The sequence below is a fragment of the Papio anubis genome, chromosome 16 (genome assembly GCF_008728515.1).
Source record: "Papio anubis isolate 15944 chromosome 16, Panubis1.0, whole genome shotgun sequence".
In the NCBI taxonomy this organism is placed as follows: Eukaryota; Metazoa; Chordata; class Mammalia; order Primates; family Cercopithecidae; genus Papio; species Papio anubis.
The window spans coordinates 27307947-27335235 of NC_044991.1; the positions used below are offsets into that span (position 1 = coordinate 27307947).

At 45.5% G+C, this 27289-nt stretch overlaps 1 protein-coding gene and 1 long non-coding RNA gene across 3 annotated transcripts; both read left to right on the plus strand.

The window, feature by feature from the left end:
* Window positions 1-675: 675 nt before the first annotated feature.
* On the plus strand, window positions 676-2675 carry LOC116270683. Its single transcript, XR_004178841.1, has 3 exons — window positions 676-925; window positions 2204-2349; window positions 2444-2675. It is a non-coding gene; the product is annotated as an uncharacterized LOC116270683 (long non-coding RNA).
* Window positions 2676-5913: 3238 nt separating this feature from the next.
* Window positions 5914-27259, plus strand: DRICH1 (aspartate rich 1). Of its 2 annotated transcripts, XM_031656071.1 has the most exons (9): window positions 5914-6781; window positions 11877-11944; window positions 13981-14002; window positions 16940-17028; window positions 18438-18459; window positions 19674-19703; window positions 21442-21530; window positions 22937-22958; window positions 25692-27259. In XM_031656071.1, the coding sequence occupies exons 1-9, from the start codon at window positions 6580-6582 to the stop codon at window positions 26015-26017; spliced, it is 870 nt and encodes a 289-aa protein (XP_031511931.1). In that variant the 5' UTR covers window positions 5914-6579; the 3' UTR covers window positions 26018-27259. The 2 variants fall into 2 exon arrangements, 1 of the variants encoding a protein (XP_031511931.1); XR_004178840.1 differs by lacking the exons at window positions 5914-6781; window positions 11877-11944; window positions 13981-14002; ... (1 more) ...; window positions 18438-18459; window positions 19674-19703 and adding an exon at window positions 18522-18773 and having other exon boundaries at window positions 25692-26300; window positions 26603-27259.
* Window positions 27260-27289: the final 30 nt, after the last annotated feature.

A 27289-nucleotide genomic window follows, 5' to 3' on the forward strand; every position in this document is an offset into this window, starting at 1 on the left:
GGAAACACACATGAAAGGCCTGCAAGAGGCTCAGGACACTTGCAAAAGATAGGCTCTGAGCTCCACCAGGAACCAGTGCAAGAGGGGTGATAGCTCCATCATTTCTTTCTTTCCTTTTTTTTTTCTTTCAGATGGAGTCTCGCTCTGTCACCCAGGCTGGAGTGCAATGGCATGATCTCAACTCGCTGTAACCTCTGCTTCCCGGGTTCAACCGATTCTCCTGCCTCAGCCTCCTGAGTAGCTGGGATTACAGGTAGTGCCACAATGCCCGGCCAATTTTTGTATTTTTATTAGAGACAGGGTTTCACCATGTTGTTCAGGCTGGTGTGCTCCATCATCTCTAAGAGACTAAACAAGTCTTTGCTTGAGGGAAGTTGGTGTTTTCAATGCTGAGGCCAGGCATCTCATCATAATTAAAAGTGGGGATGTGTTTTTTTGTTTTGTTTTGTTTTTTTGACACGGAGTCTTGCTCTGTCGCCCAGGCTGGAGTGCAGTGGCCGGATCTCAGCTCACTGCAAGCTCTGCCTCTGGGGTTTACGCCATTCTCCTGCCTCAGCCTCCCAAGTAGCTGGGACTACAGGCGCCCGCCACCTCACCCGGCTAGTTTTTTGTATTTTTTAGTAGAGACAGGGTTTCACCGTGTTAGCCAGGATGGTCTCGATCTCCTGAGCTCATGATCCGCCCGTCTCGGCCTCCCAAAGTGCTGGGATTACAGGCTTGAGCCACCACGCCTGGCCAGTGGGGATGTGTTTTACTCAAGGCCTCACTATTGATGGGATTTGGGCTCCGACATGTGCACAGGTGACTGCCTGGCAGCCCTAGGACATGGAGATTTTCTCAGATGTTTGGCACAGAAAGTCACTGGCCATCTTTGGAGGAAGCATCATTTTTGGGAAACACTTCTCCATTGGATCCTGAGCCTCAGGTGGAAAACCAGGTCCTGTGTTGGGAATTTCTCTGGGAGGCTCCCTGGGTCTGGGGCTCCAGCTGCTCTCTGAGAAGAAGGTGTGAGGGGAGAGAACATGGCCCAGCCACACCCAGCCCCTCCTGCATGGTTCCTGCTGAGCGGGGTGTTAGAGGGGTGGGGCCCCAGCAGTGGTCAGGCCTGTGTTTCTGTGGGTGGGGCCAGGGAGGGACCCTCGGGGCATCCCAGGGAGTCTCTCCCATGGCTCCTGTTTGACTTTGCTGTGGCTGCTGCTGTCACAAATGACCCCTAATTTAGAGGCTTAAAAAATCGCACTTTGATTCCCTGGTCTGGAGTCAGACGTCCAAAATGAATCCTAGAGTGCTAAAATTAGGGTGCCAGCCCAGCCAGGCTCCTTTTGAGGGCTCTGGGGAGAATCGATTTCCAGGATTTTTCCAGCTTTTAGAGGACACCCTGGGCTCCTGTCCCCGTCCTCCTACTTTAAAGTCAGAGCTCAGCATCTTCAAATCTCTCTCCCACTCTTCTCTCTCTCTCCCCACCCCCCACCGTCTTCTCTCACCCTCGCTCCTTCTCTTCTTTTCTTTTTCTCCAGCCCTACACCTGCTCTCACTCTGACCCTCCTGCCTCTTTCTTTCCCTTATAAGGACCCCACCTTGGACCCACCCAGATAACCCAGGATCATCTTCCACCTCAAGTCCTTCACATCCTCACATCTGTAAAGTCCCTGTGGCCACACAACACAGCACATGGACAGGTCCCGGGACTGGGACACAGCCATCCCTGGGCCCTAATTCAGCCACCCACAGCTCCTTTCCCTCCTTCCTCTCTCCTCCAGGTATAAGAAGGGAATGCAGAGAGGTTGGTTAATGAATACACACAGTTAGATGCAAGGGATGTGTTCTAATGTTGGATAGCAGAGTAGGGTGACTATGGTTAGCAATAACGTATTGTATATTTTAAAATAGCTACTAGAGAGAACTTGAAATACACTCAACACATATAAATGATAAATACTCAAGGCCATACCCCAAATATCCTGACTTGATGATGACATGGTGGATGCACGGAACCAAACAGCACATGCACCTCATAGAAATGTTCAATATTATGTATCAGTATAATATTTTCTATGAATAAGAAAGGCAAAAAAAGAAGTTAAGCATAAATTAGGCATTTGACTTAGCAATTCCAGCCCTAGGAATTTATCTAGAAGAAATGAAAGCATGTGTTCCAAAACGAGGTGTACATAAATGTTCTCAGCAGCCTCATTCACTACAGGCAACAACTGGAAACAACCCAGTGTCCGTCAGCTAGAGAATGGATAGACCCATGTGGTCTTGCGTACAGTGGAGTGCTGCTCAGTTATACAAAGAAAAGAAACTATGGATACAAGCCATAGGAGGGATGAACTTCAAAACATTACAGTAAGTGAAAGAAGTAAAACTCCATGAGGGAAGTTGGTGGGTATGGACATATTTTTGAACTGGCTGAATTTTACTGTGTTCATTGGGGTATTAGGTATCGAGTCCCTGTTGACCAGGTGCTGTGGTAGGTACGGCCATTAGAGAAATGAGAAGCAGACGCCATCCCCATTGTGATGAGACTCACCCCATCAGCCGTTTCTGAACACTCAGGTACCTCAACTCTCACTGCTCACATTTGCAGGCTTTACTTAATGCCACTTAAATCTCCCTATTCCCCAAGTGTTCTTTCTTTTTTTCTTTTTTCTTTTTTTTTTTGAGACGGAGTCTTGCTCTGTCGCCCAGGCTGGAGTGCAGTGGCCAGATCTCAGCTCACTGCAAGCTCCGCCTCCCAGCTTTATGCCATTCTCCTGCCTCAGCCTCCTGAGTAGCTGGGACTACAGGGGCCCGCCACCACGCCCAGCTAGTTTTTTGTATTTTTTTAGTAGAGATGGGGTTTCACCGTGTTAGCCAGGATGATCTCGATCTCCTGACCTCGTGATCCGCCGGTCTCGGCCTCCCAACGTGCTGGGATTACAGGCTTGAGCCACTGCGCCCGGCCTCTTTTTTCTTTTCTTTTTTTTTTTTTTGTTTTAGACAGAGTCTTGCTCTGTCACCCAGGCTCCAGTACAGTGGCACCATCTCAGCTCATTGCAACATCCGTGTCCTGGGTTCAAGCAATTCTCCTGCCTCAGCCTCCCAAATAGCTTGGATTACAAGTGCCCACCACCAAGCCTGGCTTATTTTTGTATTTTTAGTAGAGACAGGGTTTTACCATGTTGGCCAGGCTGGTCTCGAACTCCTCCGGACCTCAAGTGATCTGCCCGCTTAGTCCTCCCAAAGCATTGGGATTACAGGCAAGAGCCATCACACCCGGCCCCCAGGTCTCCTTTCTTTCCAACTCCCCTTATAAGGCACAGCTTTTTAAAGCAATCCCTGCCATATCCATGCCTTCAATTGTTTTTTATGTGCTCTGATGACAGACAATAAAATTTAAATGTTGTTTTTATATAACAGCTTTATTTTACATGACACCTCATTCACGACGATCGTAAATTCAAAGTTACTCTAAGAAAGTAGTAACTAATAGGTTGTCATAAGAAAATGATGACTAAAATTTAGTATGTAAATTTTAGGAAATTTCATAAATGGTGTGTATTTTTTAAAACATGAGTTGTGATGTCACAGAATGGACTTAGCCTATAGAAGTTTCTATCCAACTTTCTATCAGAGAACTCCATTTCAATGTAATACTCCATTTCAATGTAATACTTAAGAGTCCAAAACTATCTTTTTTTTTTTTTTTTTTGAGATGGAATCTTGTGCTTTCAGCCAGGCTAGAGTGCAGTGGCACGATCTCGCTCACTGCAAACTCCACCCCCCAGGTTTAAGTGATTTTCCTGCATCAGTCTCCCGAGTAGCTGGGATTACAGGCGCCCGTCATTGCGCCCAGCTAATTTTTTATAATTTTAGTACAGATAGGGTTTCACCATGTTGGCCAGGCTGGTCTCGAACTCCTGACCTCATAATCCACCCAGCTCGGCCTCCCAAAGTGCTGGGATTACAGGCATAAGTCATTGTGCCCAGCTGAAAACTATCTTATTCCCCATATCGCTTCCTCTTCCTACATTCTCTGTGTAGGAGAAAGTCGCTGTTATTTACCCAGTCCTTCCAACTAGAGCCTTAGCAGCCTGTTTTTCCTTTTACTTCCCCTGTTCTTCCACATCTAATCAGCTAACACTTCCTGTTCTGTCTCCCAAATGATCACAAAACTTTTCCATCCACTTTAGTCATTTCCACTGCCTTTAGCCTTATCTGTTCTCCCAGACGAACATAATGTCTCTCTTTTTTTTTTTTTTTTTGAGACAGAATCTCTCTCTGTTGCCCAGGCTGGAGTTCAATGGTGTAATCTTGGCTCACTGCAACCTCCACCTCCTGGGTTCAAGTGATTCTCCTGCCTTAGCCTCTCAAGTAGATGGGACTACAGGCACCCGCCACCACGCCAGGTTAATTTTTGTATTTTTAGTAGAGATGGGGTTTCACCATGTTGGCCAGGCTGGTCTCGAACTCCTGACCTCAAATGATCCAGTCACCTTGGCCTCCCAACATAATGTCTCTTAATTGGTCCCATTGCTTCCATCAGCCCTTCTCTATTGTGCAGAGACTTCACTGCAAACACATCTGATAGAGACTCCTCACTTCTGCGTGGTTCAGTGACTCTCATGTTTCCGGAACAAAATTTAAACTCTATTTAAACTCTAGTGCTGGACAGTGAATGAGCCTTTGTATTCCAGGTTCATCCACTGTCCAGCAGTGTAGCCTCAGACAACTGAACTCTAAGCCTTTGTTTGCTCATCTGCCTGAACTCACTGAGCGGTTGTGGGACCTTGGGGAAGTTATTTGACTTTTCCAAAATGTGTACAATGGGACTGTTTCGGAGGGTTAAATGAGTATGCCACAGTTGGAACAGTCAGGTACATAATACTTGCCAGATGTTGACTGTTCATCTTTATCCTATGAGGCCAATGGTACCCCACTGTGGGGTTCTCAATTTTGTATAAGAAAATAAAACTTTATGATTTGTTAGTGAAAGAAATATCTGAGGCCAGAGGTGGTGGCTCATGCCTATAATCCCAGTACTTTGGGAGGCCACGGCGGGCTGGTCATCTGAGGTCAGGAGATCAAGACTAACCTGATCAACATGATGAAACCCTCATCTCTACTGAAAATACAAAAATTAGCCAGATGTGATGGCGTGCACCTGTAGTCCCACCTACTCGGGAGGCTGGTGCTGGAGAATCGTTTGAACCTGGGAGGTGGAGGTTGCAATGAGCTGAGATCATGCCACTGCACTCTAGCCTGGTGGACAGAGCAACACTCCATCTCAAAAAATAAATAAGTAAATAAAAGAAATATCTGAGTACCCCTGCCATGGAAAGAAGAAACAGAGGGAGAAAAGGGAGTTGGTAGGTCCTAGCATTATAGAGCTGGGAAGGATGTGTTCAGTCCCTATTTTATAGACCAGGAGGGGAAAGTGTGATGTGTCCCAGGCTGTCATTCAGGATACACAGCCATGACTCTCTATTGAGAGTGGGACCAGGGCCCTGGGGGTAGCTATGATCAAGTTGCAGACAAGAACTAACACTTGTAGGACAGAAGAGAAGCATTTAGTTAGAAAAGCAGTCAAAAATTTGTGTATAACTGCATTTGGTAAACAAATGAAAGCTGTCAAACTCAGAAAAACAGAAATGCTGGTGGAACTGACTTTAGTAACTGAGGTTTTCTTTCTTTTGTTTTTTTGTTTTGTTTTGTTTTGTTTTTCAGACAGTTTCACCTTTGTCACCCAGGCTGGAGTGCAATGGTGCGATCCTGGCTCACTGTACAACCTCCGCCTCCTGGATTCAAGCAATTCTCCTGCCTCAGCCTCCTGAGTAGCTGGGATTACAGGTGCCCGCCACCACACTGAGCTAATGTTTTGTATTTTTAGTAGAGATGGGGCTTCACCATGTTGGCCAAGCTGGTCTCGAATTCCTGACCTCAGGTGATCCACCCCCCATCAGCCTCCCAAAGTACTAGGATTATAGGCGTGAGCCACCGCTCCTGGCTGTACCAGGGTTCTCTATTGAGTTTATTGCTAAGGGTGACTTCCAATAGCAACCGCCCTGCACTTTTCTCAGGACTGGAAAGCTCAGGCAGCCCAGGGTGAATAAAAGCCTGAGTAGTGCAGTCAGCACAGAGGGGCAGGGTGGCCACAAGATGGGCAGCAGCAGGGATGGGCATTGTGAGGCCTTGGGTGGGGCTGTGGGGCTGGATATTGTGAGTCACTAGGCTGGCCTGGCTGTTTCCTGGTAACCAGGTGACATAGGAAGCTTTGTGGGTTATAGACATCAGCCAGGGCCAGCAGCCCTCAGTCGGAAGCGGGTAGTAGTAGTAGTAGGAGGAGCTCCGACTGTGCTGTGTCCCAGCAGTTTTTGTGCCTCTCGGCACTTGTTGTGTTCATTTATTTTTCAGAGAAGATAGTAGGTCCCCGACCTCGTAGACCAGGCGGTTTGGGAGGTCGTGACTGAGGCCCCAGATCTGCCTGGAGTCAGGCTGCTTCTACAAGTGCTGTGCCAGCCTCAGTACTGTGGCTCCTCGGGCAGCACCGTTTCAGTTTCATCAAAGGCTCAGGCAGGAGTGGAGTGTGGGTGCCCGATGGGGTGTATACTGACCTGTTGCATCGACTCCAGCTGTGGCTGGTGCAGGGGGGAGGAGGAACCCTGTTATGAATCTGATATTTATGAGGCTGTGGCTGCTGCAACATCAGAATCCACTACTGTAGAGCCTGGCAAGCTGGATGTGGGAGCCACCGAGGGCCACGACCTGCAGCACATCAGCAACCAAAAGATGCCCACAGGTAAAAATGCCATGGGTGCCATTTACTCTCTGGCACACTGTGGCTACCCTCACCCCCTTCCCATAGCCTCATCCCCAGAGACATCCTCAGCTTCCAGCTCCCTCCTGCCCATAGCCAGCTCTCCCAGGCCTGGGACATGGGGGCAAAGGCTGACTCTGCCTCTTGTCTTTGTCGTTGAGGCTTTTTGATCTAGAAAAGGGACAGCCCTTTTCTCAATGAAAATTCAAATACCCCAATCCCCATCCCATTCTCTAGCCGACCTATCCAGCCAGTTTGGTACCTAAATGAAGGAACCAGGTAAGGGTCAGATTGTTTCTTTTCTTCCATCCCTTAAGGTAGCTTATTTTTATTTTATTTATTTATTTAATTAATTTATTTAGATGGAGTCTCGCTCTGTTGCCCAAGCAGTAGTGCAGTGGTGCGATCTCTGCTCACTGCAACCTCTGCCTCCCGGGATCAAGCGATTCTCCTGCCTCAGCCTCCGCAGTAGGGACGACAGGCGCCCGCCACCACGTCCGGCTAATTTTTTATATTTTTAGTAGAGATGGGGTTTCACCATGTTAGCCAGGGCAGTCTCTATCTCCTAGCCTCGTGATCCACCTGCCTTAGCCTCCCAAAGTGCTGGGATTACAGGCATGAACCACCGCACCCAGCCCCTAATTTAATTTTTTTTTTTTTTTAAGTTCTGAGATACATGTGAGGATGTACACGTTTATTACATGGGTAAAAGTGTGTCATGGTGGTTTGCTGCACCTGTCAATCCATCACCTAGGTATGAAAGCTTGCGTGCATTAGCTGTTTATCCAGATGCTCTCCCTTCCCCTGGCCCCTGACAGGCCCCAGTGTGTGTTGTTCTCCTCTCTAACACTGTACATAGTCTAAGACCACTCCCTTGCTGATGACAAATCTAAGTGATGGGTCGCGGGGGACTCTCTTGCCTGTTTTTGTCTGGAGAGCCTGCCTGGCTTCCGGTTCCTGATAAGAGTGAGGACCTGGAGTGCAGTGTGAGGAACAGATGGCTCAGTGAAGAACTGTGATCATCCACTGGAGACCCTGGAAACAGCCGTATCATTTAGATGGTGTGGGTTTGTGTGCAGGAGGGTTGGGAGGTAGCTAGGGGTGAATCCATGTGTAGTGAGTGTGAGTGTGTTTGTAAATGTGTGTTTTCCCCCAAAAATGTGGCCCCCATGCCCAGCACAGTACAAGTGTCACTTTTCTTGAATTCCTGGCCTATGTGGTCCTCTCACCTCAGCCTCCCAAGTCATGTCATTCTGCTAATAAAAAGGAAGCAAAACTTCAGCACCACCATACTCTTTACATAAATGACCTCTTTCCTCCCTCACCACAGCTGTACCTGAAGGTCAGTTTAATATCCCTACTCCTTAGCTGGAGAGAGTGCAGAAAGGAGTGAACCCAGATTCTGACCTCCTGAATGGAGGAGGCAAAAGTGAACCCAGAAATGGGTCCCAATGTTGATGGTCTGTATTACTCACCTGTGTCATCACTCAGACTTGGTGACGGGACCCCACACCAGGGAGTTCCAGCACCTATGTGTGCCCCTGGAACTGTGTGACCTATAAGCTGCCAAACTTTGCCCATCATCAAATGGGGCCCCAGTGGTCACAAAACCCAGGGTAGCAAAAGGTACACGGAACAACAGACGTTTGCATGGACATTACTGTGAAATACACATAGAAAGCCCACAGGCTTCTGATCAGCTCACAGATGCTGAGAAGTGTAAGGGATCATGTAGAACAGTGCAGGTCAACATCTGTCAGTGCTGGGCTCATTCCTCAGCACTTGGTCAAAGCAGGGAAGGATCAGGAAGATACTGCATTGTATTTAATAACAGGACTGCCTCAGGCCTTAGAAATGCTCTAATCCATGGCCGGGCGCGGTGGCTCATGCCTGTAATCCCAGCACTTTGGGAGGTCGAGGTGGGTGGATTGCCTGAGGTTAGGAGTTCGAGACCAGCCTGGCCAACCTGGTGAAACCTTGTCTCTACTTAAAATACAAAAATTAGCTGGGTGTGGTGGCAGGTTCCTGTAATCCCAGCTACTTGGGAGGCTGAGAGGAGAATCTCTTGAACCCAAGAGGCGGAAGTTGCAGTGAGCCGAGATCGAGCCATTGCACCCCTGCCTGACTGACTGAGACTCCATCTCAAAAAGAAGAATAAAAGAGAAGAGCAGAGGAGAAATGTCTAACAAGGTTAGTACTCATATCTCTGAGAACCCTTCTGAGTAGGAGTGAGCAGGATCTGGCCTTCCTGTCTGCCGAGAGCATGGTGTGGACATCATCCTGAATGCCTCAAGAATGGAGTTTCATTGCTTTCTCTTGTCTTCTCCATCTCTTTGTGCGATGATGACCGTGACACCAGCAGAAATTGGTGAGGAGGCAGAACAGGAATCAGGTCCCCACTTCTCTGACACAGAGCAGACAGGACACAAGTCAGGACAGACACAGACAGGTCCCAGGCCTGATCTTTCTGGGCGTAGGACAGATGAGTTTTTCCTTTTCACCTCTCCTGGAAGTCACTTGAGGAATGGTCCTTGAGGAGACAGTATTGGCCAAGGGTTGTCTGGCCTAGAAATGTGTTTTTTTTGGTTTGTTTTTTTTTGAGAGGGACCCTCACTGTGTTGCCCAGGCTGGAGTGCAGTGGTGCGATCTCAGCTCACTGTAACGTCCACCTCCCAAGTTCAAGTGATTCTCCTGCCTCAGCCTGTCGAGTAGCTGGAATTACAGGCATGCACCACCATGCCCAGCTAATTTTTGTATTTGCAGTAGAGATGGGGTCTCTCCATGTTGGCTAGGCTGGTCTCAAACTCCTGACATCAGGCGATCTGCCCACCTCGGCCTCCCAAAGTGCTGGGATTACTGGCGTGAGCCCCCATGCCTGGCTGACATGTGTTTCAACTGGACAGAGCCCCCTAGCACTAGTACCAGGGGAGGTGGGGAGGGACATGAGTTCCAGTGCACCAGGAGCCAGCAAAGGGATGGGGACTGATTCCAGAGTCCAACTCATCCTTGCAACTCTTCTGTGGAATCCAGAACACGTCAATTTCCACTTATTTTATAGAAGGTTTGGAATCTTCAGTGTCAAACTCTATCTGTGTTGTGTCTTCCCACAGGGTGGATAGAGGAACCCTGGCTATGGGTGTTTCCTGCCAGGGCAGTGACTGTGTCTTCCTCATTAGTCCTTACCCCAGAGCTCAGTCCTGGGGAGAACATGTTAGGCCCCATGGGCACTGTAGTGAACACATCCCTGGGGTGAGTTCTAGGTCAGCCCTGGGCTGGGATCTAACGCACATGTGGAAATGTTCCCTTCTCAGCCTGTCCAGCCTGTTGAGCCCTACACCAATCCTGGAGCCTGCCCCAGCTTCTGAGTCAGGGTCCCTGGAGATGAGGTTGAGCTCCTGAGAACAGTGAGGTGCCCCTGCCCCTGGGCTCCTGCTGCTCTGATCCGGTCTAGACAGGGTGTGCAGGGCCACGGTCTTCCCCTGTGTGCACATGCGCCCCCTGCTGGAATCCCTCTGGACCTGGCTGTTGTCCTCATTGTTGTCATATCCCCAGCCCCACACAGTGACTGGCCCTTGTGCACATGCCCAGGAAGTTACCATAAATGTATGGTGGGAGCACAGCTGTAAACCATTTCGCAAGGAAACACCAGGGGAGGGGGTCATGTCTTCCTCATGTCTGGATCTCCTGTGTCATTTATTGTGGTTGTCAGTCATACATGTGCCTCCTCATATTTCAATACATTTAAATATTTACAATTAAAAGTTCAGGGCCTGGCATGGTGGCTCACACTTGTAATTCCAGCACTTTAGGAGGCCGGGGCTGGTGGATCACCTGAGGTCAGGAGTTAGAGACCAGGCTGGCCAACATGGTGAAACCCCATCTCTACTAAAAATGCAAAAATTAGCCGTGTATGGTGTTGCCTGTCTGTCATCCCAGCTACTCAGGAGACTGAGGCAGGAGAATCACCTGAACCCAGGAGGCAGAGGTTGCAGTGAGCTGAGTTCATGCCGTTGTACTCCAGCCTGGGCAGCAAGAGTGAACCTTTGTCTCAAAAAATTAAAAAAAAAAAAAAAAAAAGAACCTCATCGCGACAGCCACCGTGCAATGGCCCAACAGAATGCTCTTTCACATCTGCTGTGAGCCTGGCTGAGGGGCCAATTGTTGAACTCCTCTAACTCAAAGCATGCACATCAAAGTGGGAATCTCAGGGCTGTGAGATTGGAGGTGAGACCTATAATGGGCCAGTGGAAGGAAAAAGTTGAAACATGGTTCCTTCAGTTCTTCTTTCTCAGTTAAAGGCTGGCAAGTGTGAGCGATGCCTTTCTAGAGACCTCTGACTCCCCAGAGCCCAGGGAGAGTCTGACAACACCGAGGGAAGGGCAGAGTGATCTCGTGTAACCCAGTGTGGCCTCACCTGGAGTAGGAGGGTGGGCGAGTTGCTCTCTGGAATAATTTCTTGTGGAGTTTTTGTCTCTAAAGATTGGCCAATGGACACCGTCCATGAGGGCAGCTGTGATGAGGCAGAACTGCAGGTGGAGAATGATACTCTAGGAGGATCTCTGGGAGCAGTTGGGTGACACCTGTTTCTTTGGAACCTAGGAAAAGGGCGAGAAAGTCAGAACCAAAGGAGATATGTGTAGAAGTCTGATTTATTTCTTTTGTATTTTAATAAGATAGAGAGGAGACGATTAGTATCCATGGGCTTTGTGTGCTGTAACCATTTTTTTTAACCATTTTGTAACCATTTTTTTCCTTGCTCTGATTTTAGTAATTACCTTTTCCAGAAGACCAGTTTTTCCTTTCTATGTTACAGCAAACATCAAAGCCTTGAGTTTTGATTGGTTAATATCTTCTGGGACTTGGGAATGCAAGAGTCTTATTAGGTCCAGGCACTGACTAAGATGCGAGGTATCTGGTGAGACTCCCTCATGCTCACTACTTGAACATAGTTGTTTCTCTGAGATGGTCTCAGAATCTTCAGTCCCACACGCTCCATATGCCGCATCCAGCAAAGCTCCCTGAGGGACTCACAGTCTCCAACCACCAGGGCACTGACATTAACTCTGTGTCCTTTTAGGTTCCCCTGAGGACAGCCTGAGTTTAAAATCTCTACCACCATGTGAGGAAGACAATCATAATGCCCAGGTAAGACCCCCTTTCTTTTCCTTCTGAGGAAATGTTGCTTTCCTGATGTGAGAAACAAACTCACCCATCCACACCCAAAGAATGGACTCAGAGGCCCGCAGAACAGAGAAAGTGAGACTTTTAATGATGGTCTTGCAAGATCGGGTATCTGATGGGCAGACACACCCAGCACAATTTCTTTGTTTTTTTTTTTTTTTTTTTTTTGAGACAGAGTTTTGCTCTTCCGCTCAGGCTGGAATTCAGTTGCATGATCCTGGCTCACCACAACCTCTACCTCTTGGGTTCAAGCAGTTCTCCTGCCTCAGCCTCCTGAGTGGCTGAGATTACAGGTGCTTGCCACCACACCCAGCTAATTTTTTTATGGTTTTAGTAGACACGGGGGTTTTACCATGTTGACCAGGCTGGTTTTGAACTCCTGACCTCAAGTGATCTGCCTGCCTCGGCCTCCCAAAGTGCTAGGATTACATGCATGAGCTACCATGCCCGGTCCCACCCAGAAGAGTTTCAACAAGCAATTTATCCCCTAGTGTGCAGGTCCCTCCCCTGGTTCCTCATAGGCTGAGTACTGTGAGGTCACAATCTTCCCAGGTGTCACATATTGATTGACGTGTAGGGACTTTAGGTATTTTTTTTTATGGTTGTCTTACTGCATTTTGTTGAAGCCCACAATGCATTGCCATCCTAGTCAGCTCAGGGACTCTTCAAGTATTTGACTTATGACATAAGTAGCTGGGCAGGCTGATAAGAACAAACAAAGTGAGCTATTTTTCAGGCTAGTGAACTTTCAACTTAGACTGAACTTATTTGTTAAAGTGAGGACAACTAAGCGGGGTGGAAGGGGGACCCAACAGGCAGGCATTGCCCATCCAACCAGGAGCCTAGGATTTCTTCTGTCCTTTGCTGACCTAAACAGGTTCAAGGCACTTTCTCTTAAAAATGAACCGCTGTGTGGCCGGCCACGGTGGCTCATGCTTGTAATCCCAGCATTTTGGGAAGCCGAGGCGGGCAGATCACGAGGTCAGGAGATCGAGACCATCCTGGCTAACACGGTGAAACTCTGTCTCTACTAAAAATACAAAAAATTAGCCGGGTGTGGTGGCGGGCGCCTGTAGTCCCAGCTACTCGGGAGGCTGGGACAGGAGAATGGCGTGAACCCGGGAGGTGGAGCTTGCAGTGAACCGAGATCGTGCCACTGCACTCCAGCCTGGGCAACAAAGCGAGACTCCGTCTCAAAAAAAAAAAAAACAACAACAATGGACTGCTGTGGCCCGGTGCGGTGGCTCATGCCTGTAATCCCAGCACTTTGGGAGGCCAAGGTGGGCAGATCACAAGGTCAGGAGATCGAGACCATCCTGGCCAACATGGTGAAACCCCATCTCTACTAAAAAAACAAAAATTAGCTAGGTGTGCTGGCGCATGCCTGTAATTCCAGCTCCTCAGGAGGCTGAGGCAGGAGAATAGCTTGAACCTGGGAGGTGGAGGTTGCAGTGAGCTGAGATTGCACCACTGCACTCCAGCCTGGTGATAAAGCTAGACTCCATCTCAAAAAAACAAAAAAAACAAAACAAAAAAACCACTGTATGTATTATTTCCTTCACCTGATTTCTTTCCTTCTCAATTAATTTTGACATAAGAATATGATGAGGCATATAATGTACAACATACACAATAGTCCTTCTTGGGGTGGAGTTCAGTGGGAATGTCTTCCCATCTAATACATGACACGCTAGGATGTTTTTAAATGACAGCATCCATCATCAACTGTAATGCAGAGGCATTTTCCTCCACGCCAGTTTTCCTCTTTGAATTAGGCATTGTGAGTTTACCAATCTAAATCAACTTCAAAGAAATTCCGTGGGAAAATCTCTTGTCTTTTCCACACATGTCCTCTATGCTAGAGTGTTTTGTCTTTGACATGGACTCAACCACTGTTTCAAAAGTAGTTTTGTGAAGTCATCAAGAGACTAACAGATCTGTGTAAGGGGTGCAGCAGAATTGATCTAATCCTCATGGCATCTTCTTTTGTCTCGTTGCAGATTTTACCATCACCTGTGCAGGGTACGTACCTTGAACTAACTCACTTTCTGAGAAACAACCTTGCTGGCTTTAATATATAGAAACCTTAATCTGGGTTCCTGTTAAGAATATTGGGGGTGTGGTGAGAGCAAATGATTTTGCAAGAGTATAGCTCTGACCAGAGGGGCTGTAGAAATGTGTGTGAACCCAGAGGACCAACCAGGAGATTTTGTGTGAGCCAGTGTGTCTTCACCTGGAGTAGGAGAAGTGAGTGCACCTCTCACTGACTTATCCTGATGTTGGTGGTTCTAAAGAGTGGATTCTGGAGAATCTCAGCAGGGAAGAGGATACCTTTCCAGGTAGGCAACAAGACATCAGATGGGATCTAATCAAACAGCATTTCCAGGAAACTTCATGTTATACCCGCTGCTTGGGAGGCTCAGGGATGGTGTAGAAAGAGAAAAAGAAAAAGTAAATATAAGCCGAGTTTGTTATTTTCCGAGTCTAATGTCATCATGGTGAGAAGTACTATGTTTATGGGCTTTTGAGTATCCTGTGTTTTCTATCACCTCTTCTTGCTTTATTATTTAAAGATTATTTTTCTGAGAACATCTGCTCTTTTCTGTCTGTGCCACTGCAAAATATCAGAGCCTTTGGTTTGGGACACAGTTCTGTCACAGGCAGTTACTTAATCCTGGAGACAGAATTCTTCTGTGATGTGCCCAGATGCATAGGGGAAGTGGATCCTCTCCTTATGAACTGTTAGGTTTCATGTCAGCACAGACACATGACATTCATTTGTCTGTTCTTGCTGTTTACCTCTGGTATCAAGAGCTCTTCCTGGGTATGGAGGACAGAATGAAAACTCACTCTGGGTTCACTGCAGAAGCTCCAATGTCTTGGAAATGGAGGGAGAAGCACAACCTTGAGCACACTGTCAGCATTCCATTTCTTCATTTGAATGAGAATATGCAGTTTTACCGTCATTTGTGGAAGAGACTTTCCTTTCCCCATTGTGTATTCTTGGTACCTTTGTTGAAGATCAGCTGACTCTGTATGTGTGCATTTAATTCTGGGCTCTCAATTGTATATCTGTGATACTTATGTGTGCCCCCATGCTAGAAGCATGCTGTCTGAATTTCTCTGTTTTTTTTTTTTTTGTAGATTTCAATCTCATGAATATGCGTCCTCCAACACTATTCTTTTTCAATGTTACCATGGTTATTTGAGGCACATAAAAGTTCACTAAAGTCTTAGGATTAACTTTTCCATTTCTGCACAGATGGCTGTTGCCAGTTTGATAGCAGTTGTTGTGGGTCTGTAGATCATTGTGTAGTATTGTGTGTTAGTCATGCTTACTCTTCCTATCCATGAATACAGGATGCCTTTCCACTTATTTGCATGTTCTTTACTTTCTAGAATCTTTTTTTTTGAGACGGAGTCTCGCTCTGTCGCCCAGGCTGGAGTGCAGTGGCGCGATCTCGGCTCACTGCAAGCTCCGCCTCCCGGGTTCACGCCATTCTCCTGCCTCAGCCTCCGAGTAGCTGGGACTACAGGCGCCCGCCACCACGCCCGGCTAGTTTTTTGTATTTTTAGTAGAGACGGGGTTTCACCATGTTAGCCAGGATGGTCTCGATCTCCTGACCTCGTGATCCACCCGCCTCGGCCTCCCAAAGTGCTGGGATTACAGGCTTGAGCCACCGCGCCCGGCCACTTTCTAGAATCTTTATGTTGACAGCTGATTAGTTAGATTTAAAATGACCGATATAAATTTGTAATTTCTTTTTTCTTTTTTTTTTTTTGAGACAGAGTCTCACTCTGTCACCATACTGGGGTGCAGTGATGTGATTTCTCCTCACTGCCACCTTCGCTTCCCGGATTCAAGTGATTCTCCTGCCTTATCCTCCCAAGTAGCTTGGAATACAGGCATGTACCACCACACCCAGCTAATTTTTATATTTTTGGTAGAGTCATGGTTTTACCATGTTGGCCAGGATGGTCACGATCTCTTGACCTCATGATCCACCCACCTCGGCCTCCCAAAGTGCTGGGATTACAGGCGTGAGCCACCGCGCCTGGCCAAATTTGTGATTTCTTATACCAATATTTTGTATTTCTGAATGAATAGGCATCAAATTTAAAAAAATTATGTAAAGTAGTTAACCAAAAAATCACCCTTGTCCTTACGGACATTTTTTCATGAATTTGTTCATTAGTATACATTTCCTCATTTCAGTAGATCATGTATATTTGAACCTGGAAACTTATCCTCATGTGAGCTTGGCCTGTATGAATGAAGCCTGACCTTTAGGGACTCTCCTCAGGGAGAGTGACATAGGAGCTGATGAAGCCCCTGATCACAGGAGCCCAAAAGGTTGTGTGCACACACCCTTATTCCAGAAGAAGACTTACAAAGAGGAAATCATGACTGTTTTTAATTGTAGTATTTTAGTATTACTTTTTAAATGATCTGTGTGAAAAAGAATGTGTGATTAATAGAATAGAGTAATTTGGGTAAAATTGAGTCCATTTCACCAATAAAATAGGCTTTTACTTCAGTAATTAATCCTTTGAAATAGATGTTAGATGTAGTACCAGCATAATTGGGTCCTAGTGTGCTTACACCGGGCTCCTTGAATACGTTAAGCAAATGCTGTGTGTTTTGAAGAGTTTCAAAACATTTGAGAGGGAGGAAGGCACTCTTCCATTGACCCTTAGTGTGCATGCTTTAGTTCCATTTGGGATTGACTGTTTTGTGTTACTGCATGATGCCTCTAGTACAAGGCCAAGGCCTCCATGTCTCATGTCTTTCCTGCTCCCCTTCTCTGCCATCCCTCTTCCACTCACGGGAATAGCCCAGCATCAATGCAGTCCCCAGGTTTGTTAATCAACCACCAGACACCACATCCAGCAGAGCTCCCTGAGTGACTCACAGTCACAAACACCCAGGGCACTGATCTTTCCTCTGTGTCCTTCCAGGTTCTGAGGACAACCTGAGTTTATTAAGCCTACCACAAAGTGAAGATTATGATGGTGATCATGATGATGATGATGATGATGATGCCCAGGTAAGACCACCATTCTTTGTCTTCTAAGGAGGTGCTGGTTTTCTGATGTGAGAAACAAAGTCACCAGTCCAAACCCGAGGAATGGACTCAGGGAGCTTAAAAACAGCAGAAGTGAGATTTTCTTTCCTTTTTTTTTTTTTTTTTCTTTTTTTCTTTTTGAGACAGAGTCTCGCTCAGTTGGCCAGGCTGGAGTGCAGTGGTGCAATCTTGGCTCCCTGTAACCTCCATCTGCTGGGCTCAATGAATTCCCCTGTCTCAGCCTCCTGAGTAGCTGGGATTACAGGCATGTGTCCCCAAGCCTAGCTAATTTTTGTATTCTTAGTAGAGACGGGGTTTCACCATGTTGACCAGGCTGGTCTCGAACTCCTGACCTCAGGTAATCCACTCACCTCAGCCTCCCAAAGTGCTGGGATTACAGGCATGAGCCACCCCACCTGGCTGAAAGTGAGACTTTTAATGACAGTGTTGCAAGATCCGGTGTCTGATGGGCAGACACACTCAGCACAGTTTCAATAAGCAATTTATCCCCTAGTGTGCAGGTCCCTCTCCTGGTTCCTCATAGGCTGAGTACTGTGGAGTCACAGTCTTCCCAGGTGTTGCCTATTGATTTTGGGGAGGGGGTTTTAGGTATTTTTCTAGGGTTGTCTTACTACATTGTGTTGCAGCCCACAATGCATTACCATCCTAGTCAGCTCAGAGGCTCTTCAAGTATTTGACTTATGACCTAAGTAGCTGGGCAGGCTGATAAGAACAGACAAAATGAGCTATTTTGCAGGCTACTAAACTTTCATCTTAGACTAATCTTCTTTGTTTGAAGTGAGGGCAACTAAGAGGGGAAGAGGGGGGCCCAAGAAGCAGGCATTGCCCATCCAAGCGGGAGCTTGGCATATCCTATTTCTTCTGTCCTTTGCTGACCTAAACTGGTTCAAGGCACTTTGTTAAAAATGGACCACTGTATACATTATTTCCTTCACCTGATTTCTTTCCTTCTCAATTAATTTTGATATAAAAATATGACAAGGCACATTATGTACAACATACACAATTCTCTTTGTGAGGGTGGGAGTTCGGTCTGAGTTTCTTTTCATCTAATGCTACGACACACCAGGGTGGTTTCTAGCGACAGCATCCATCATCAGCTGTAATACAGAGTATTTTCCTCCACACCAGTTTTTCTCCCTTTGATGAGGCATTGTGCATTTACCAATCTAAATCAACCTCAAAGAAATTCTATGGGGAAAGCTCTTGTCTTTTCCACACGTGTCCTCTATGCTAGAATGTTTGGCCTTTGACCTTGACTCACCACTGTTTACAAGTAGTTTTGTGAAGCCACCAGGCACTAACAGATCTGTGTAAGGTGCAGCAGAGTTGATCTAATCCTCATGGCATCTTCTTTTGTCTCATTGCAGATTTCACCATCATCTGTCCTGGGTATGTACCTTGAACTAACTCACTTTCTGAGAAACAACCTTGCTGGCTTTAATATATAGAAACCTTAATCTGGGTTCCTGTTAAAAATATTGAGGGTGTGGTGAGAGGAAATGATTTTACAAGTGTATAACTCTGACCAGCGGGGCTGTAGAAATGTGTGTGAACTCAGAGGACCAACCAGGAGATTTTGTGTGAGCCAGTGTGTCTTCACCTGGAGTAGAAGTGAGTGCAGCTCTCACTGACTTATCCTGATGTTGGTGGTTCTAAAGAGTGGATTCTGGAGAATCTCAGCAGGGAAGAGGATGCCTTTCCAGGTAGGCAGCAAGATTTCAGATGGGATCTAATAAAACAGCATTTCCAGGAGCCTTCGTGTTATACCTGCTGCTTGGGAGGCTGAGGGAGGGTGTAGAAAGAGAAAAAGAAAAAGTAAATATAAGCTGAGTTTGTTATTTTCTGAGTTTAACGTCATCTTGGTGAGAAGTACTATGTTTATGGGCTTTTGAGTATCCTGTGTTTTCGATCACCTCTTCTTGCTTTATTATTTAAAGATTATTTTTCTGAGAACACCTGCTCTTTTCTGCCTGTGTCACTGCAAAATATCAGAGCCTTTGGTTTGGGACACAGTTCTGTCACAGGCAGTTACTTAATCCTGGATATAAAATTCTGTGGTGTGCCCAGATGCATAGGAGAGATGGATCCTCACCTTTATGAACTGTTAGCTTTCATGGCAGCACATTCATTTGTCTGTCCTTGCTGTTTACCTCTGGTATGAAGACATCTCCCTGGGCATGGAGGACAGAATGAAAATTCACTCTGGGCTCACTGCAAAAGCTCCAGTGTCTTGGAAATGGAAGGAGAAGCACAGCCTTGAGCACACTGTCAGCATTCAGTTTTTCCTTTGAATGACCATGTGCAGTTTAACCATCATTTGCGGAAGAGGCTTTCCTTCCCCGTTGTGTATTCTTGGCACTTCTGTTGAAGATCAGCTGACTCTGTATGTGTGCATTTAATTCTTGGCTCTCGATTCTATATCTGTGATACTTATAGGTGCCCCCACGCTAGAAGCATGCTGTCTGAATTTCTGTGTGTCTTGTAGATTTCAGCCTCATGAACGTGCTTCCTCTAACACTATTCTTTTTCAATGTTACCATGGTTATTTGAGGCATATAAAAATTCATTAACGTCTTAGGATTATCTTTTCCATTTCTGCACAGGTGGCTGCTGCCAGTTTGATAGCAATTGTTGTGAGTCTGCAGATCATTTGTGTAGGATTGTGTGTTAGTCATGCTTAGTCTTTCTATCCACAAATACGGGAAGCCTTTCAACTTATTTGTACGTTCTTTACTTTCTAGAATCTTTATGTTGTCAGCTGATTAGTTAGATTTAACATGACTGATATAAATCTGTGATTTTTTTTTTTTTTTTGAGACAGTGTCTCACTCTGTCACCATACTGGGGTGCAATGATGTGATCTCCACTCACTGCCACCTCCACCTCCCAGGTTCAAGTGATTCTCCTGCCTTATCCTCCCAAGTAGCTGAGACCACAGGTGCGTGCCACCACGTCCAGCTAATTTTTGTATTTTTATTAGAGACGTGATTTTACCTTGTTGGCCGGGATGGTCTTGATCTCTTGACCTCATGATCCACCCACCTTGGCCTCCCAAAGTGCTAGGATTACGAGCATGAGCCACCGTGCCTGGCCAAATTTGTATCTTTTGCCAATATTTTGTCTGTCTGAATGATTATGCATCAAATAAAAAATATTATGTATGCTAGTTAACCAAAAATCACCCCCATACTCAGGGACATTTTTTCATGAATTTGCTCATTTTCTATTGGTATACATTTCCTCATTTCAGTAGCTCATGTATATTTGAACCTGGAAACTTATCCTCATGGCAGAAAGTTTTCAGAGTCACGTCTCTCAGCTTCACTGGTGTAGGTTGCGCAGGCTGTGTGAGCTTGGCCTGTTTGAATGAAGCCTGATCTTTAGGGAATCTCCTGAGGGAGAGCAACACAGAGCTGCTGAAGCCCTTGATCACAGGAACCCCAAAAAATTGTGTGCACACACCATGGTTCCAGAAGAAGACTTACAAAGAGGAAATCATGACTATTTTTCATTTTAGCATTTTAATACTTAATTTTTTAAATGACCTCTATGAAAAAGAAATTGTGATCTGTCTGGTGCCGTGACTCATGCCTGTAATCCCAGCACTTTGGGAGGCTGCAGTGGGCAGATTATGAGGTCAGGAGATGGAGACCATCCTGGCTAACATGGTGAAATCCCGTCTCTACTGAAAATACAAAAAAACTAGCTGGGCGTGGTGGTGGGTGCCTGTAGTCCCAGCTACTCGGGATGCTGAGGTAGGAGAATGGCATAAACACTGGGAGGCGGATCTTGCAGTGAGCCAAGATCACACCACTGCACTCTAGCCTGGGGTACAGAGTGACATTCCATCTCAGGAAAAAAAAAGAAATATATATCTATATATATATATATATATATATATGATCAGTAGAACAGAGTAATTTGGGTAAAATTGAATCCTTTTCACCAATAAATTAAGTAATTAATCCTTTAAAGGAGATGCTACATGTAGTACCAGCATAATTGGGTCCTAATGTACTTACACAGTCTTGAATACATTAAGAAAATGCTGTTTGTTTCGTAGAGTTTCAAAACATTTGAGACGGAGGAAGGCACTCTTCCATTGACCCTTAGTGTGTGCTTTATTTCCATTTTGGGTTGACTGTTTTGTGTTGCTGCATGATGCCTTTAGTACAAGGCCAAGGCCTCCATGTCTCATGTCTTTCCTGATCCCCTCCTTTGCCATCCCTCTTCCACTCAGGGGAATAGCCCAGCATCAACTCAGTCCATGCTTGTTAATCAACCACCTCCATACACCACATCCAGAAAAGCTCCCTGAGTGACTCACAGTCACCAACCCCCGGTGCACTGATCTTTCTTGTGTCCTTCCAGCTTTTTCTATGGACAACCTGAGTTTAGTATGCCTACCACCAAGTGAAGATGATGACTGGGGTGATGATGATGGTGATGATGATGTCCAGGTAAGAACACCTTTCTTTGTCTTCTAAGGAAATGTTGGTTTTCTGATGTGAGAAACAAACTCACCAGTCCAAACCCAAAGAATGGCCTCAGGGAGCTGAAAAATAGAAGAAGTGAGTTTTTCTTTCGGTTTTTTTGTTTGTTTGTTTGTTTGTTTTTTTAGACAGAGTCTCAATTGGCCAGGCCGGAGTGCAGTGGTGCAATCTCAGCTCCATCTCCTGGGCTCAATGAATTCTCCTGCCACAACCTCCCGAGTAGCTGGGATTACACGCATGTGTCTCCATGCCCAGCTAATTTTTGTATTCTTAGTGGAGATGGTGTTTCAGCATGTTGGCCAGACTGGTCTCGAACTCCAGACCTCAGGTAATCTGCCCACCTCAGCTTCCCAAAGTGTTGGGATTACAGGTGTGAGCCACTCCACCTGGCAGAAAGTGAGACTTTTAATGACAGTGTTGCAAGATCCGGTGTCTGATGGGCAGACACACCCAGCACACTTTCCACAAGCAATTTATCCCCTAGTGTGCAGGTCCCTCCCCTGGTTCCTCATAGGCTGAGAACTGTGGGGTCACAATCTTCCCAGGTGTTGCCTATTGATTTTTGGGGAGAGACTTTAGGTATTTTTCTAGGGTTGTCTTACTGCATTTTGTTGCAGCCCACAATGCATTGCTATCCTAGTCAGCTCAGGGACACTTCAAGTATTTGACTTATGACCTAAGTAGCTGGGCAGGCTGAGAAGAACAGACACAACGAGCTATTTTCTGGCTAGTAAACTTTCATCTTAGACTAATCTTCTTTGGTTGAAGTGAGGGCAACTAAATGGGTAGGAGAGGGGCCCCAATGAGCAGGTATTGCCCATCCAATCAGGAGCCTGGCACATCCTATTTCTTCTATCCTTTGCTGACCTAAACCGGTTCAAGGCACTTTGTGTTAAAAATGGACCACTGTATACATTATTTCCTTCATCTGATTTCTTTCCTTCTCAATTAATTTTGATATAATAATATGAGAAGGCACATTATGTACGACAGACACTATTCTCTTTGTGAGGATGGAGTTCAGTGGCAGTTTCCTTTCATCGAATACATGACACACTCTGATGTTTTTGAAGGACAGCATCCATCATCAACTGTACTGCAGAGACGTTTTCCTCCACACCAGTTTTTCTCCTTGGATTAGGCATTGTGCATTTACCAACCTAAATCAACGTCAAGGATAAATTTTGTGGGAAAAGCTCTTGTCTTTTCCATGAGTGTCCTCTATTCTAGAATGTTTGGCCTTTGACTTTGACTTTGACTCACCACTGTTTCACAGGTAGTTTTCTGAAGTCATCAAGAGACTAACAGATCTGTGTAAGGGGTGCAGCAGAATTGATCTGATCCTCACGGCATCTTCTTTTGTCTCGTTGCAGATTTTACCATCACCTGTCCTGGGTATGTACCTTGAACTAACTCACTTTCTGAGAAACAAACTTGCTGGCTTTAATATATAGAAACCTTAATCTGGGTTCCTGTTAAACAATATTGGGGATCTGGTGAGAGCAAATGATTTTGCAAGTGTATACGTATGACCAGAGGGGCTGTAGAAATGTGTGTGAGCCCAGAGGACCAACCAGGAGATTTTGTGTAAGCCGTTGTGTCTTCACCTGGAGTCAGAGAAGTGAGTGCAGCTCTCAGTGACTTATCGTGATGTTGGTGGTTCTAAAGAGTGGATTCTGGAGAATCTCAGCAGGGAAGAGGATGCCTTTCCAGGTAGGCAACAAGACATCAGATGGGATCTAATAAAACAGCATTTCCAGGAACCTTCATGTTATACCTGCTGCTTGGGAGGCTCAGGGTTGGTGTAGAAAAGAGAAAAAGAAAAAGTAAACATAAGCCGCGTTAGTTATTTTCAGAGTTTAACGTCATCATGGTGAGGAGTACTATGTTTATGGGCTTTTGAGTATCTTGTGTTTTTGATCACCTCTTCTTATTTTATTATTTAAAGATGATTTTTCTGAGAACACCTGCTCTTTTCTGCCTGTGCCACTGCAAAATGTCAGAGCCTTTGGTTTGGGACACAGTTCTGTCACAGGCAGTTACTTAATCCTGGAGACAGAATTGTTCTGCAGTGTGCCCAGATGCATAGGAGAAGTGGATCCTCTCCTTATGAACGGTTGGGTTTCATGGCAGCACATTCATTTGTCTGTCCTTGCTGTTTACCTCTGGTGTCACGGCATCTCCCTGGGCATGGAGGACAGAATGAAAATTCACTCTGGGCTCACTGCAAAAGCTCCAGTGTCTTGGAAATGGAGGGAGAAGCACAACCTTGAGGACTCTATCAGCATTCTATTTCTTCATTTGAATGAGAATATGCAGTTTTACCATCATTTGTTGAAGAGGCTTTCCTTTCCCCCAATTGTGTATTTTTGACACCTTTGTTGAAGATCAATTTACTGTATATGTGTGCATTTAATTCTGGGCTTTCGATTCTATATCTGTGAAACTTATAGAGTGCCCCTATGCTAGAAACAAACTCTCTGTATTTCTGTATTTTGTGTGTGTGTGTGTATGCATTTCAATCTCATGAACCTGCATCCTATAACACTATTTTTTTAACGTCATCATGGTTACATAAGGCACATAAAAATTCATTAAAATCTGTAGGATTATCTTTTCCATTTCTGCACTGATGGCTGTTACCAGTTTGATAGTAATTGTTGTGAGTCTGTAGATCATTGTGTAGTATTGTGTGTTAGTCGGGTTTAGTCTTCCTATCCATGAATACAGGATGCCTTTCCACTTATTTGTACCTTCCTTATTTGCTAGGATCTTCATGTTGACAGCTGATAAGTTAGATTTAACATGACTGATAAGAATTTTTGATTTCCTATACCAATATTTTGTATGTCTGAATGAATAGGCATCGTATATATATATATATATATATATATAGAGAGAGAGAGAGAGAGAGGGAGGGGGGGAGAGAGAGAGAGAGAGAGAGAGGTGGAGGTTCACTCTTCTTGCCCAGGCTGGAGTGCAATGGCATGATCTCGGCTCACTGTAACATCTGCCTCCCAGGTTCAAGCAATTCTCCTGCCTGAGACTCCTGAGTAGCTGGGATCACAGGCGCTCACCACCATGCCTGGCTAACTTTTTGTATTTTTAGTAGAAATGGGGTTTCACCATGTTGGCCAGGCTGGTCATGACCTCCTGACCTCAGGTCATCCCCCTGCCTCAGCCTCCCAAAGTGCTGGGATTGCAGGTGTGAGCCAGAGTACTCGGCCAAAAAAATATTTTTTATGTAAGCTAGTTAACCAAAAATCACCCCCATACTCGTGTACATTTTTTCATGAATTTGTTCATTTCTATTGGTATACATTTCCTCATTTCAGTAGATAATGTGTATTTGAACTTTTAAACTTATCTTCATGGCAGAAAGCGGTCAAAGTCATGTCTCTCAGCTTCACTGGTGTAAGTAGAGCTGGCTGTGTGAGCTTGGCCTGTTTGAATGAAGCTTGATTTTTAGGGAATCTCCCCAGGGAGAGTCACACAGGAGGTGCTGAAGCCCCTCATCACAGGGCCCCAAAAGGGTGTGTAGAAGTCGTTCTAGAATAAGACTTACAAATGGGAAATCATGACTATTTTTAATTGTAGCGTTTTAATATTGAAATTTTAAATGATCTCTATGAAAAAGAATGTGTGATTAATAGAATAGAGTGCTTTGGGTAAAATTGAGTCCATTTCACCCCTAAAATAGGCTTTTAATCAAGTAATAAATCCTTTAAAACAGATGCTAAATGTAGTATCAGCATGATTAGATTCTAGTGTACTGACACGGTCTTGAATACACTAATTAATGGCTGTTTGTTTAGAAGAGTTTCAAAACATTTGAGAGGCAGGAAGGCACTCTTCCATTGACCCTCAGTGTGCATTTTAGTTCCATTTTGGGTTGACTGTTTTGTGTTGCTGCCCGATGCCTCTAGTACGAAGCCAAGGTCTCCATGTCTCATGTCTTTCCAACTCCCCTCCTCTGCCATCCATCTTCCACTCAGAGGAATAGCCCAGTATCAACTCAGTCCATTCTTGTATATCAACCACCTCCATACACCACATCCAGCAAAGCTCCCTGAGTGACTCACAGTCACCAACCACCGGTGCACTGATCTTTCCTCTATGTCCTTCCAGCTCGTCCTGAGGATGGCCTGTTTTTAAGATGCTCACCACAATGCAAAGATGAAGATGATGATGACGATGATGGTGATGTTGATTGTGATGATGATGATGATGATGTCCAGGTAAGATCCCCCTTTTTTGTCTTCTACATCAATGTTGCTTTCCTGATTCTTTACTTCTCAATTAATTTTGATTTGAAAACCTGGCAATGTACATTATGTACACTGTACACTATTGTCTTTGTGGGGCTGGAATTCAGTCAGCATGTCTTCCCAACTGATACATGGTACACTATGCTGCTTTTAAATGACAGCATGCATTATCAACTGCAATACTGAGGCATTTTCCACAATACCAGTTTTCCTCCTTGGATGAAGCATTGTGCGTTTGCATATCAAATTAAATTTAAAGGTAAATTCTGTGAATAGAGGTCTTGTTTTTCTATAGCTATCCTCTGTGCTAGTCTTTGGGGATTTTGACCTACGGCTCAATCACTGTACTGCCTTCTGGTTTTTTATCATTGTCAAGAGAATAACAGATCTGTGTGAAGCGCACAACAGAATCTGATTCTCATAATGTTTTCTTTTATATAATTGCAGATAAGATCTTGGAAAGGAAAAGGTATGTACCATGAAATAACTCACTTCCCGAGGGAAAAACTTGCTAGCTTCATTGTATAGAAACCTGATTCTGGGTTCCTGCTGGGAAAGAGGCTTGGGATTCTCATGAAAGTGATTTTGCCAGTATAGAACTCTGGCCCAAGAAGCTGTAGGAAGGTTTGTCAATCCAGAAGAAAGATGAGGGGATCATGGAAGAAGCAGCCTGGGGTGGGAGAAAAGCCCATCATTCAGCTTCAGCTAACATAGGAGGAGTTGGTGAGTCACACTCTCTAATGACTTATCCTGGTGTTTTTGTTTCTAAAGACTTGATGCTGGAGAGTATAAGTGATGTGGAGACTCATCCAGGTAGGGAACTGTGTGCCAGTAAAAACCCAATGGGGAAAGGTTCCCAGGAGCCTCCAGGTTATCCCTGCTGATCATGAGGAGGGGCTGAAGGAGGGGGTATGAAATCAGAAGGAAAATGTAAATGTGTGTGAGGTCTGGCTTGTTGTTTTCAGTTTCTTGGCATCATGGTAAGAACTGTCTGTATGGGCTATGAGGGTGCTGCATTCATGAGAGATTCTCTTTGCAGTCCACCTGCTCTTTTCTTTCTGTGGAACATCAGAGCCTTTGGTTTAGATTAGTCAACACTCCTTGGGATTGGTCACAAGGGGTGTAGGCTTAAGCACTGGGTGTCATGTGTGATGAAGGGAATCTGGGGGACACAGCTCTCTCACAGGCATTTCCTGGAACCTAGAGACACAGTTCTTCTGCTGTGTGCCACGGGGAAACGGAGAATCACCCTCTGAACTTTCAGGACTTGTTAGTGCACATTCATGTTTCTGTCCTCACTGTGCGCTCCTGGTTTAAAGGGATCTCCTGGGGTGGACGACGGGGTGAATATTCACTCTAGGCTCACTGGTAAAACTCCAGGCTCCTTTGAAGGGAGGAGGAAAGTTTGACCTTGAGCACATTTCCAGCCTCCACTTCCAACCCAGTCACAGATTCTGA